At 58.7% G+C, this 12,811-nt stretch overlaps 1 protein-coding gene across 2 annotated transcripts in view; it reads right to left on the bottom strand.

Moving 5' to 3' along the window:
- Positions 1 to 101: 101 nt before the first annotated feature.
- The window catches only part of RASGRF1 (Ras protein specific guanine nucleotide releasing factor 1), a 29,333-nt gene continuing 16,623 nt past the window's right edge, over positions 102 to 12,811 (bottom strand). Inside the window, exons 10-27 of one of the 2 annotated variants that reach the window (XM_030497883.1) lie at positions 12,231 to 12,391; positions 11,570 to 11,633; positions 11,051 to 11,187; positions 10,373 to 10,455; positions 9,534 to 9,782; positions 9,069 to 9,439; positions 8,581 to 8,706; positions 7,846 to 8,016; positions 7,403 to 7,515; positions 6,700 to 6,812; positions 6,413 to 6,473; positions 5,061 to 5,164; positions 4,640 to 4,724; positions 4,159 to 4,356; positions 3,267 to 3,346; positions 2,501 to 2,618; positions 2,148 to 2,216; positions 102 to 774 (exon numbers count right to left, since the gene is read on the bottom strand). In XM_030497883.1, the coding sequence (XP_030353743.1) occupies positions 682 to 774; positions 2,148 to 2,216; positions 2,501 to 2,618; positions 3,267 to 3,346; positions 4,159 to 4,356; positions 4,640 to 4,724; positions 5,061 to 5,164; positions 6,413 to 6,473; positions 6,700 to 6,812; positions 7,403 to 7,515; positions 7,846 to 8,016; positions 8,581 to 8,706; positions 9,069 to 9,439; positions 9,534 to 9,782; positions 10,373 to 10,455; positions 11,051 to 11,187; positions 11,570 to 11,633; positions 12,231 to 12,391 (2,396 nt within the window). In that variant the 3' untranslated portion in view covers positions 102 to 681. The remainder of the gene's footprint in view (positions 775 to 2,147; positions 2,217 to 2,500; positions 2,619 to 3,266; positions 3,347 to 4,158; positions 4,357 to 4,639; positions 4,725 to 5,060; positions 5,165 to 6,412; positions 6,474 to 6,699; positions 6,813 to 7,402; positions 7,516 to 7,845; positions 8,017 to 8,580; positions 8,707 to 9,068; positions 9,440 to 9,533; positions 9,783 to 10,372; positions 10,456 to 11,050; positions 11,188 to 11,569; positions 11,634 to 12,230; positions 12,392 to 12,811) is intronic. The other variant, XM_030497884.1, reaches the window with a different exon arrangement.

Raw genomic sequence — 12,811 nt, 5'->3', positions numbered from 1 at the left:
AAATACATGGTAATATTCACAGAATAAGCACTACATTACTATATTCCTGCTAGAAGGTGGTTAGACAGGATTACAGTATATGTAATAAAAACACTCGGTCATCGTTTTCTAATTCTACATCATGTTACTCAGAGTGGTCACAAGGTTTACGGATCTACAGCATATCCACAGAAGCTTGTCGTGAGCCGTACGCAGCGAGGAGAGCCAAAGGGACGGTTCCATCTTCCTGACGTGGGAGGGAGCGGGGCAGCGGCCGAGGGCCCTGGGGGCAGCGAGGGGGGATGAACTTCATCGTGGTCTCTTCCCCCACCACACAGAGCTTGCCCCAGGGGATCACCACTGATGCTGCCCCAGCAAGAGCTGCTCCGTGACCCCCGGAGCCCTGTGGGGAGCCGCGGGTGACCCTGCCCCACCGCCAGCCCCCTCGAGAAGAGCAAATGACAAAAAGAACATCATCATCATGGAAAAGAACCGGGACTCCAGCCACGTGTCGGTGCGTGAAACCTTAGAACGATGCGGGAAACCCTACGCGGGGTCTAAGAGCGGCCTAAGAAAGGGGGGGGGGCGGTTTGCTCGGAGAAGCACAGACGTGAAGTCACTCCAGGGCGTCCAACAGAAACGAACAGGTATTTACAGGGTGGGACAGCGTGTACAGAGCGGCCGCCCGCCACCGCTCCGCGCTCAGGAAGGCAGCTTGGGCTCTATTCGCAGAGAAGCTTCGTAAAGGGTTTCTTCATCCATCACAAACGACTGGTCCAGCAGGTACTGTGTCACCTGGGGGAGGACAGACAGACAGTTGATGAGCAGGACTCACCACTGCTGTGGCCGACCACAAAGGGTAAAGCCAGAAAATGATAACGGCCTGAGCAGTAAATGAGTGGCAGAGAAGTGCCGGCAGCTCCTGCCAACCAGCACGGGCGTTGCACGCACTTATCTGATGGAGCTCAACATCGCCAAGTGCAAGATCCTGCCCTGGGCCGGGGCAGTCCCCACACAAACACAGGCTGGGCAGAGAATGGATGGAGCAGCCTGAGGAGAAGGACTTGGGGGTGTTGATGAGAAGCTCCCCATGACCCGGCTTCAGTGTGTGCTTGAGCCCAGAACCCCCCCGTGTGCTGGGCTGCACCCCCAGAGCGTGAGCAGCAGGTCAGGGAGGGGATCCTGCCCCTCTGCTGCGCTCTGGGGAGACCCCCCCTGCAGTCCTGATCCAGCTCTGGGGCAGCAGCACAAGAGGGACGTGGAGCTGCTGGAGCGAGGCCAGAGGAGGCCCCGGAGCTGCTGCGAGGGCTGGAGCAGCTCTGCTCTGGAGCCAGGCTGAGAGAGCTGCGCTTTAATATCCCTTCCAACCATTCTGGGATTCTATGATCTCATCCCAGCACTGCAAAGCCCTGCCTAGTCCTCAGCTGCTCTTCTGTTCTTCCTGCTCAGTTTTCCTCTCTGGTACTATTTTATCAGCCACAAAGTTCTCTCCTGCTGAGAACACAGAATCCTGATGATGGAGGCACTGCCTAAGTGGGGAACAACATCCCTGCCGCAGGAATGCTGCTGACGGGCAGGACGGTGCGAGGGCAGGGCTGGGGCTGCAGAGCCACAGTCAGAGCCTGTGGCTCCCCAGCCTCCGCCAGGGCATGGTCCAGGGACACTCGGGCTGCTCCAGCCACTGCGCACAGGAGGTGGCATCACCAGAGGGTGGTTTGGCCTGGCCTGGTTGCCAGCAGCCGGCAGGTTCAGCAGTGCTGGCTCAGGAGGTTTTGCTGTTCCCGCAGTGCTGGACACAGCAGAACCTCCCCAGCAGCCAGCGCGGTGACTGCGGTGCTGCGGCACAGGGAGTGCGAGCGTGGCGAGACCTTTCATCTCATCACATGTGGGGCCACCACGAGGCAGAGGCCACCCAGCCCCAGGGTGCAGGGGTGTAGGACACGCTTTTCTCCCAGCAGGGAGGTCACTCCATGTCCCCTGTGCCTGTCTCCCTCTGTTACACCTCACCTGACACAAGTCCCCACACCTACTCTGGTTCTGACCTAAAGATCTTACAGAAGCATCACATCTTCCCCAAGGGAGCTGGCAGAAGTTGAAGGCTTAGATGCCGTGATTTAAGAGGGAGATGAGGAGCAGAGGGACTGTGTGGGTCTCGGGCAAGGCCATACCTTAGGCTGGTGCTCAATCTTGTACGAGGTTTGCTGGAACTGGCGGATCTCCCTTATGATGTGTGAAATCTGTCCAGAGATAGAAAACAGGAGCTGTAACAGCAGAGCCAGCACCACCAGCGCTGCATCCGGCACCACCAGCACTGCATCCAGCCCCTCCAGCACAGCACGATGCAAAGGGCCTTTGTTTCATCCAGACACATCCCTCACCAGGAGCAACCCCGGCTCTGTGCAGGGGACATGTGTGGCCCCAGGGCCATGTGGGTGATGGTGGCTTTGGGGACTGCACAGACCCAGCCATGACCCCAGCACTGAGCCGCATCGCTCCAACCCGGCGGGGCTGGGCCACTCACCATCCTCATCTTGGAGAAGTTCACCAGCCCGTCCTCGGTGTAGTTGGGGGTGCCCTCCTCGATGAATGCCAGGTCGGTCAGGTACATTCCCAGGTAGGGGACACAAGGAGGGTCACAACTTCAGGAGCAAACCAGAAACAAAAGAAAGAAACCCACCTTACTCGGGGGCTCTGGATTGTCCACCATGTGCTGTGATGCAGAGCCCACGGGGATGCACCAGCCCCAGGGCAGGTCAGCACCCCGCTCCCCACAGCACCGGGCTCCTCAGCTTGTGGGACCAAGCAAACACCCAGCAATGGTGATCTGGGGAGCTGAGTGCTGGCAGAGGAGCCCGATGCTGCTCCTGGCAGGGTGCTGGCTGTTGGTGCAGCACCACCAGCTCTCTGCAGCACAATGTGGCCACCTCCTGTAAAGTCCACACTGGCTGGAGCAACATGAACTGGCTGGTGGGAAACTGCAGCTAAATGTGGTACACTTTGGGGGTCAAACTCGGTCTGTAAGGGGGAGGGAGGAATGTTTCCCGGTGCCTGGCAATGATTCGCCTCTTCACAATCCCTTTTATTCACATCTTTCCACACCACTGCTCAAAGGAGCAGCCAGGTTGGATGGGGCCTGGAGCAACCTGGTCTGGTGGAAGGTGTCCCTGCCCATGGCAGGGAGTTGGAACGGGATGAGCTTTAAGACATGCGTTAGTGCAGGCCCTGCAGTAAGTGTGTGAGCAAAGCCCCAGCCCGCAGCACCCACCAGAGCAGAGTCATCCACTCACTTTTTCAGTGCCTCCCTCAGGTTCTTGAACCTGCCCTCGGACGACACCAGCTTCTGCAGCTTATCGATCAGAGCCTTGGTCTGCAAGAAACCCACATGTCGCATGAGCCCTGATCCCCGCAGCCAGGGCAGTGAGGTCCCGGGGTCGCTCCCATCCCGCCGTGCCTGCAGAGCCCCCGGGACACGTCACCCCGAGCGGCTCCTCGACACTCCCACAGGTACAAACTCTGCCCTGGCCGCTATTCCCAGCTCCTGCTGACGCCCAGGAGCACTTGGAAGCCAAGTTCCTCCAACACATAAGGACAGGCTCCGCACTCATTTCCTCCCCTGCTCCCACCTCTGCCTTCACCAGAGCCTGTGTTAATTTACAGATTTACCACTTGTGGGTAAAGAGACAGTGTTCCAGACCCGGGAGCCCACGGAGCGGCTCTGCTCGGCAGCCCCGGCCCCCTCAGGCGCTGCACCCTGCAGCTACGAGCTATTTCTGTACCAAGTAACACAAGAATTCATTCTGCTCATCCATAATTGGCCTGAGAAGCCCAGAAAACCAGTTTAAAGAACCATCTGTGTGTGTGTATACAGCTACAATGGCTCTTTTCCCAGGGACATTCCAGGTGGACACAAGCGGAAGATGTTTCCCACTGAGAACAACCAGCCACTGGAATAATCTCAGGGAAGCGGTGACTCCCCAGCACTGGACACTGTTAAGGTTCAGCTGGACAGGGTGCTGGGACATGCAGCCTAGGTCATGCTGTGCCTGGAAAGGCTGGACCAGGTGATCTCTGTGTTCTACCTGTTTCTTCAACGCCTGCGTCTGTGCCACCCCACCACCACCGCTCCCAGCCCACCGAACCCTCCCCTGCTCCCCAGCGGGGCCATCCCCGCGCCTCTACCTGCTTGGAGACCTTGAGCCAGGTCTTCTTGAGGCGGAAGATGGCGCTGCGGTTGAGCGAGGAGGTGATCTCCAGCACGGCGTTGTAGTTGTGCAGGCACCGGCAGATGTCCGCCACCGCCACCCACTTCTCGATGGCGCTCACCCGCGCGTTGATCTCCTCATTCCGGATGATCTCCGACGCGATCAAGTTGCTGACCTTTGGGAGACACCAGCCCCAGCCCCACTGTTAGAATGGCTTTGGACGAAGCCACGCACCCTCCAGCCTCGCAGCATTCCCGTCGCTGCAGGAGCCTCAGAAGATGCCCCCTGAGCATCCTCCTCATTCAGGAGATGCTCAACCTGTAACGGGTCCCCAGGGCAGGTAACCCCCACGGAGCACAGGTTGGTGCAGATGCACCTCGTACACCCCAGCCCCTGCCCAGCGCTGGGTGGGCTGCGCTGCCTCAGCGTCTCCCCATCGCCCCTGCGGCTGCACTTACATCATTGAAGTGTTTTGTGTTCTTCATGATGTACGGAGTCCTTTCATTCTTCTCCAGCTTCATCCAGCCTTGCCCAAAGAACTCTCTGCAAATGACAACATTTATTTCCCATTTGTCTGGGATGCCCAAGCCCTGCAAGCACCACTGCACCCACACGGGATGGAGATGTGGCCTTTGCCCCCCTCACTGCTGGGAAGGGACCACATGGATGCACTTGGAAGTGTGATGGGCATGGAAGGGTCTCCCCAAGCGGGTCACCCTTGGGACATCAAATCAGCCCCAGGGTCGGGCCCCACATGTGGGTTGAGCCCAGGCTGGGATACTGGCAGAGCAGGAGGAAGGGTTTGCACCCTGTGGGTCTAGCCTGGGCAGGCTGCAGGGAGCTGCAGAACAGCCCTTCCTCACCACAGGGAGCACTCACTCATAGGGGATCTTCTTGAAGACCAGGTGATCCAGCAGCGTCAGTTGTTCTGCTATTTCCAGGGCCGAGTGGTTTTCAAAGGGTTCTGCTTTGACTCCCTCAGCCTGAGGGACAAAGGCAACGACGTGAGTTCAGAGTGTGGCAAGAACTTCTACATGTCATGCATGCAAAGCCAAACTTGGCTAACCGCCCTGCTCTGGGGTCCAGCCCCTCTGCAGAGCAGGGTTTGGGAAAGCAGGGTGTTTCCAGCTTTGGGAAAGCAGGGTTCCAGGGGTGAACCAGCCCCAGGAACCGTCCCGGCCAGCACGGGTTAACAGCCCATTGCGAAACCCCTCCTGGCTGTGGGAAGGAGGTTGTGAAAGTGGCTCTGGGGAGCAAACACCAACAAACAGCAGCAAACACCAGCTGAGCTCCCCCTGTGCTCAAGGGCCCATGAGGGGCTGTGGGGTGTGGGTGCACAGGAGGACACAGGCTGTGGGTCACACCTTGCCAGGGCACAGGGTGCTGGATGGGCAAATGGCACGGGTGGCACCCAGCAGCACCCTGCACAGTGCAGGAGGGCTCTGAGCACCCAGCACAGTGCACATGAGGAGGGGACTGGGGAACCTCCACTGTCCCAGGGTGCACCCCAAACCTCAGGGCTCCCTCATGTTCCCACTGCGCAGGTCACTGCTGCTGGGCTGGAGGGACAGACTGAACCCTCTGGTTTTGTTTGTCTTCTCCAAAGAAGATTTCCAGCACTCGTGGCTACCGAAAAAGGTTAAAGCCCCAGGAGGGATCGGCCACTCCAGGAGCACCAACAGAGCCAGGGACAGAGCCACTGTTGTTTCAGGTGCACCCAACCCATTTGAAGTGGCTCTGGGGTTTCTTTGGGAGCAGACTCTGTTGGTTTTTAACGCAGGAAGGCAGCAAACACACCCCAGCCACTGTGATGGTTTTAAATCACTGCACATTCCCAGGGCTCTGCTCCCAGGGGAGCGGCACCAACATCAGCTGGGCCAGTGCCCATCACTTGGAACCAGCACATGGCAGCACTGGCACAGGGCTGGGGACATGGAGACCTGTGGGGCTTTCCTGTGTCTCTTAGGCAGGCACGTCCCTGTGCCCACTCCAGCACCCTGCCAGTGGTGCAGCACGAACGTGGCCAGTGGGGTGGCTTAGTGTTGCCTCTGCCCATATCAGACCCAGCTGTGCTCACAGCTGGCCCTGTCCCTATCCTTGTCCCTGCTTTGTAGCTGAATGCCTGGGCTTAGAGAGCTGCCCTCCATTGAGCTGGGTGCACTGGACCATGGGGATCTATAGCTGTTCTCCTGCCACCACCCCAATGCGTGACAAAGGGGAAGGGTGTTTACCATCTGTATGACCTCCTCCAGGGTTATCTGATTGTCTCCTGGATCCTCCTGCGTCAAGGTCCTACGGCATGAAAAGTCAGTGTTACTGTGCTGGGAAAGCATCAGACCTGCACCATCCAACGGGGCTGTGCAGGACATTGTGGCTTTGCACATATTAAGTGCTCGGTGTGCAGAACGCTTCCAAGTCCCATCTCCCATTTTAAAGAGAAAAAACTCCTTATCTGCGTTATTCCTCCCCTCAGCAACTCCCAGTCCAGGAAAAGCAACTCCCACCCTCAGTCCTTCACCTTATGATGTTGGCGGCTGCTTTCCTTTCCTGGGTCAGGAGCTCGGGATCGTGGATAACCTCCTCCAGGAAGCCGATCACTCGGAACTTCAGCTCCTCGTTGGTTTCAAAGTCCTGCGAAGGCAGCACCGCCATGGTGTTAACGCGCTGATGGGAGTGATGTGGATCCCCAGCAGCTCCGCTCCCTGCCCATTACACACAGCCAGAACCAACAGCCCCGCAGTGGGTGGCTGCTTGGCCAGGGCAGAGGTTGCCTCTTCCCTGCACAATCCCAATCCACCATGCCCAGCAAACGGGAATGGGCCAGGAAGGCACCAGCCCCATTCAGTACCATTGTACATGGGCTTCCCAGTGACAACAGTCCGGCATCGCTCCCAGTGCCCCCGGTCACCAGCAGTAGAGAGGGACGGGGACAGCAAGGAAAGCCACACAGTGTCCAACTCCTGACCCCAGCCTGAACATGATCAAACCCAGGTTTTTCCCTTCCACCAGCCCAGCCAGGGAGACAACCACAGACACCGGCTCCCCTCCTCTGCAAACCCTGTACCCAGTGCTGGCCCCGCTCTGTGCCAGGGCTCGCGGCTCATCCCCATGGCCACTCATTTGCTTCATTAAAAACCAAGTGCCAAATTGCCTTTCCAGCTGGATCCCGGCCGAGCCACCACACACAGCTGAACTCACATCAGCAGCGTGCCCAAACCCACCTGCGAGTGTTTGGAGACCCAGTGCCGCAGCACATTGAGGACACGGTTGGTGGCCGCTCTCCGGATCACAAACTCCTTGTCCCCGTTCCGCTGGTCTGTCGGGAAGCCTGAAACTGCCAGCAAGCAGTGGAGCCCTTAGCACAGCTCCTGCTCCAGCGGGAATTGCTTATGGCTGCTGGCAGCGCTGCTGGAATGAGCAGCCCCAGCTTCATGAGCACCCCTAAGGGCGAGCACCATATGGGCAGCTCAACCTTGGGTGCAAAGGGTTTTGCTGCCTGCAACCTGCCCATTCCCTGGGCAGCCCCCGTGCCCAGGCACCCAGGGACACAGCTCGGGGGCTGCCTCCCAGCCAGGGTGCTCCTGCAGGGAAACCCAGCCGAGCATGGTGGAAATGGGCACCCTGAAGTGTGTCCCCGCTGTTCCGGCAGCCCGGGGCAGGGTACCTGCGCTGGCGAGGGACATCCTGCGGTACTTCTCCTTGGTGGGGGTCCCCTCGTTGGCTCCCGCCGTGGCGATGGCGAAGGCGGAGGCAGCGGACAGGGCGCTGCGGGTGCTGTCGAGCTCCCGGCAGGACGGCATCACCACACCGTTGTTGCAGGAGAACAGCGAGAAGTCTGGGGGGAGAAGGAAGCCAACACCACTGCGGGGACTGCCCCAGCCCTGCTGGGTCACTGCCTGCAGCCCCACTGCATGGGCAGCCCACAGGGAATGGCGCTCATGGGGGAGTGAGTGAAGACCATGCTCCTCATGGAGAGCTGGCTCCCACCACTGGGCAGCTTTGGGTGCCACCATGTCAAAAGAATTAATCCAGCCCAGCTTTAGCAGGAACTAAGCCAAGAGGGAGCTTTAGATGGTGTAAGATAGCTACAGGGGGCACTCGGGGAGATAAATCCATGCTTGATGCCAGCCCAGGCTCACATTGAGCAGCATAACTCACTCCTTAGGCACCAGATTGTCCCCAGGAGGGGAGGAAAGGGCCAAGAAGACCTGGTAAGATGCACAGACCAGCTCTGCGATATGGGCAGAGGGTTCTACATTTCCCTGTCCCCTTGCAGGGAGATGAAGCGTGCAGTCCTGCCCCCCTCAGGCCCGCAATGCCAGCAGCTCCGCATGGCCGGGCTCAGGGGCAGCTGTAGCCCCGGGTGACCCCGCGGGATGGAGCTGGGCTCACTCGTTACCTGATGAGTTTTTGCACTTGACGGACTTGGGAGTCGTCGGAGATTTTGTTGGGGAAGTTTCAGCTTCTGCTTCATCGCTGTGGTTAGGATCCGTGTCCGACTCCTCCCTGACCGACACCTCCGAGCCTGTAACAGGAGGGGACAGGGAACCCGTTTACATCACTGGACATGCGCACATCACAGCCACGTTTTATCTCTTCCAGGTTTTCCTAAAGTCTGGATCAGTGGGGCAACCAGGCACAGGAAAGGTCCAGGATATAAGGCAGAAGCTGTTCCCTGTGAGGGTGCTGAGGCGCTGGCACAGGGTGCCCAGAGAAGCTGTGGCTGCCCCATCCCTGGCAGTGTCCAAGGCCAGGTTGGACACAGGGGCTTGGAGCAACCTGCTCTAGTGGAAGGTGTCCCTGCCCATGGCAGGGGGTTGGGACTGGATGAGCGTTAAGGTCCCTTCAACCCAAACCAGTCTGGGGTTCTGTGGTTCTATGACTTACCCTGCTTGCCTGGCAGCGACTCCTCTTGCTTTTCCGAAGCTGCTTCTCCTTCATCAGGGATTTTATTGGGATAGTTACTGGACACGTACAGTTTGTTTATGTCCAGGGTGGTCTTACTGAAGGGAGCCATGGAGGAGTACATGCTTGCATAGCCGTTGGAGGAGCAGCTCAGGGCAGCCAGGTCCAGCGCCTTGCCCCCGGTGATGATGGGGATGTTGAGGGAGAGCTTCCTCCGCCGGCTGGGGGACGAGGACTTGGTGATGGAAAGGGGGGGAGGCGAGGAGAACTTGCGGTTGGCCCTGGGGGACTTGGGGGGCTCGCCGTAGAGCAGCTTGTTGTTCTGGCTGTTTGCAAACAGCAGCTCCAGGGACCTGGGGAGAGACAGAGAAAGGCTGAACTTACACCCACTCCATGTGTGAGGCTGCGGAGATCCTCCACCACCAGCAACCAGCTCCCACTGCTCACCTTGCAGGGATGGCACTGATGGGCTTCTTATAGATGGTGATGAGCTTGTCGAGGACGACCAGGGCGGTGGTGAAGACACGGTAGGAATGCAGGAAGGTGTTGAGAAAGTCGATGCTGAGGAAGCGCAGGTCCGTCAGCCTCTCCAGGAGCCGCTCCACGCTCGCATAGCGGATCTGCAGGACCTTGCAGGAATTCATCGTTTTACTGAACCTAATGTCAACATCATCACAATACAAGCTGGCATCAGACCTGCAGAGAAACAAGATTTCTGTGGCTCCAGCCTGGAACGAAACCAAGAGGAAGTGGGACAGCGAAAGGGCCTCGTTCACACGGATGCCCCAATGTAAAATGCAGGCGGGAATAATCCCAGGGGGAAGGTAGGGAATTCACACCCAGACTGATGGGACTGATGGGAAACACTGTGGAGTGCTCAATGGGCAGAGGCTTGTGCACAGAACACGTGACCGTGGGGCACACCATGAACCAGGGCCCTTCCCCACAGCAATGGGTGGGTGACATGGGACATCCCCTCGTCCCCATGGCTGTGCCCGACCCCCCTTGTGCCACACATGCCCCAGCACCCAGCACCCACCGGGATGACAACCCCCTGCACCCCTCTTCTGGTGCCTCACCCCCCTTTACTGTTACTACCTTTTCCCTGAGCTCTTCCCCTCGACCTCCCCTTGCCCAGCCCCACACAAACCTCCTCCCAGCTAACAATGGCTCCCAGTCGCGGTGCTGGCACTAGCACACGCCAGTGCCGGGGATGCCACCGGGCTCCCAGGGCTTGGGCAGCACCACGGGAGCTGCCCCGTGGGGCCCGGCCCCACAGCACTCACTTGATCATCTGCGGGACGGTGACCTTGGAGTTCTCCTCGAAGGCGTTCATCATGAGCCCGTTGCAGCGGATGTTGTCCACACACTGCAAGAGACATGGAGGGAGGTGGGAGAAGGCGGCAAGGGAGGTCCCACTGCCCGCCCGGCTGGGACACACTGTGAGAGCCCGAGCACAGACTTATCCAGACAAGGCACTTTGCTGTTAACGGCAGGAGGGGTGGGACACTGGCATAGGGGGCCTAGAGAAGCTGTGGCTGCCCCATCCCTGGCAGTGTTCAAGGCCAGGTTGGACACAGGGGCTTGGAGCAACCTGCTCTAGTGGAAGGTGTCCCTGCCCGTGGCAGGGGCTGGAACCCAATGAGCTTTCCTTTAACCCAAACCAGTCCATGGTTCTATGATTCGCATAAAGCAAATGAAGAGCAGATGTAAACTGTGCCACAAGTCTGGGTTAGAGGAGAAATCCAAGCCATGTATCTGCACATGCAGGCAGAGCAGAACAGGACAGACCCTGCTCCTGCTGCTGTGACTGTGTCACCTCCCTCCTCCTCCTCTTTGAGCTACCAGACACCAGAAAGCTTCTGGGGATGTCCAGGCTCTCAGTGCCTCCCAGCTCCAGGTCACCCTCTGCATGGAGCTGCTCTCCCTGTGTGCCCTGGGCTGTTCACCCGTGTCCAGCCTACCTGGCTGATGTCGCTGGTCCACGCAGCCTTCTCCTGCCGGGACGAGGCCACGAGGATAACCGTGAAAGAGGAGGAATCTTTGGGCTCCACCACGATTTTGAAGTCAAGGTGGTCAATGTCTTGCCCTGATGCTTTTGCTTTGGAATAGAAAAACCACACACAGTGATTGTGAAAAGATTTCCGCCCCACCCCACCCCCCCCCCCCCCAGCATGGGTGTTATTGGGGTTTGCTGCATTTTGTGGGTTGTCTGTGGTCAGGGTGGGACAGGTTCGTTGGGCAAAGGGTCCCTGTTTTGCTGCACACCGGGAGTGCCAGCACAGCCCTGGTGCCATGTGCCAGGGGAGAACCCACAGCACGTGTTAGAGAACTCTAGTGAGGACCAGCGGAGCCTGGGCTGGCACTTGGTGTCCCTGCCCATGGCAGAGGGCTGGAGCTGGATGAGCTTTAAGGTCCCTTCAGCCCAAACCATTTCATGGTTCTATGATTTATGGGGCTCAGCCCAGCACGGGGGCACCTACCATCCTCATCCGTGCTCTCCGGCTCCTCCACCAGCGTGCAGTCGATGAGGGAGATCACGCCGTTCTGCAGGGGCAGGAGTCAGGGCTCAGCATCAGGATCCCCCTGGATCCTGCTCCACGTCCCAGCCCCCAGCCAAGGGACAAGAATGGGGCGATGCTGCTGAGGGGCACACACAGCCCATGGCCAGCACAGTGCCTGCTCTCCCTGGGAAGCAGCAGCTCCTGCTGCGGGGCTGTCGTAGTTTTTTCTTGTACAACTCATCCACTAATCTGTTTATAAACTATTTAATATGGGCTTTAAACTAATTCTTCCGAAGGGCTGCTGTTCAGTTATCAGCTCCTTGCCACGCACTGGCATTTTTCACGCTGATAATTTAGTGCCAGTAATGAGCAGTTCCTGTAAGATTCCTGCTCAGTTAACTGCAAAACTCCACCGACAAAAGCAGAGCCTTGGGCACGGCCCGGAGGAGCCCGAGCGCTGCGTTCAACCCTGGCTGTGACTGAGTTTCTCACCGAACAGTTGTCATGGGTTCTGCTGCAAATCACAACTTCTTTTATCAAGAACTCGTGATTTCTCATCACTGCCCGTGACTCAGAGCTCCCCACACCACTGACATGGTGCCTGCACCACACCAACACACCCCAATGCCCCCCGTCCCACCTTGGTGAGGTGCAGCTTGCCCCCGGAGCCCCTGGTGCAGATGATCAAGTGCTTGGAGAAGAGGAAGCACTGCCGCTCGCCCTCCTTCCGCAGCGACAGGGAGCCCAGCCGGCCCCGCGTGATCTTCCCTTTCTCCGACATCGGCACCTGGATGAGGGACCCTGCAGGGGGACAGACCCGGCCCTGGCACCAAATCCGGCATCCCGGCTCTGCAGGGCACGGTCCCCAGGAGCGCGGCATCGCCGTGTCCCCATGCACCCCATGCCCCAGCCATGCCCCCAGCCCACCCCTGTGTGCACACTGTGTGGGTGCTCATCTGGTACCCCAGCGGGTCAGGACACACCCCACCACTCCTCTGGCCGTAGGGAATCACTAACAGCCAAAACACACGTTCTGCTCCATGATGCAGCACAACGCAGTGCCCAAACCTAGAGCAAGGTGCTTTGGAGCAGAGGAAATTCGGAAAGGAGCGATGTGTTTAAATCCCACCGAGCACCAGACCCCGCATGGAGGGATGGTGGGATGCAGGAGAGGGGCTGCAGGGTCTGTGTTGACGCCGGAGGGCACAGGCATCAGCGCAG

This window comes from Strigops habroptila, chromosome 9 (assembly GCF_004027225.2).
Source record: "Strigops habroptila isolate Jane chromosome 9, bStrHab1.2.pri, whole genome shotgun sequence".
Classification (NCBI taxonomy): domain Eukaryota; kingdom Metazoa; phylum Chordata; class Aves; order Psittaciformes; family Psittacidae; genus Strigops; species Strigops habroptila.
Note: the sequence above shows the minus strand (reverse complement) of the source record. Positions and strands in the feature narration are given on the sequence as shown.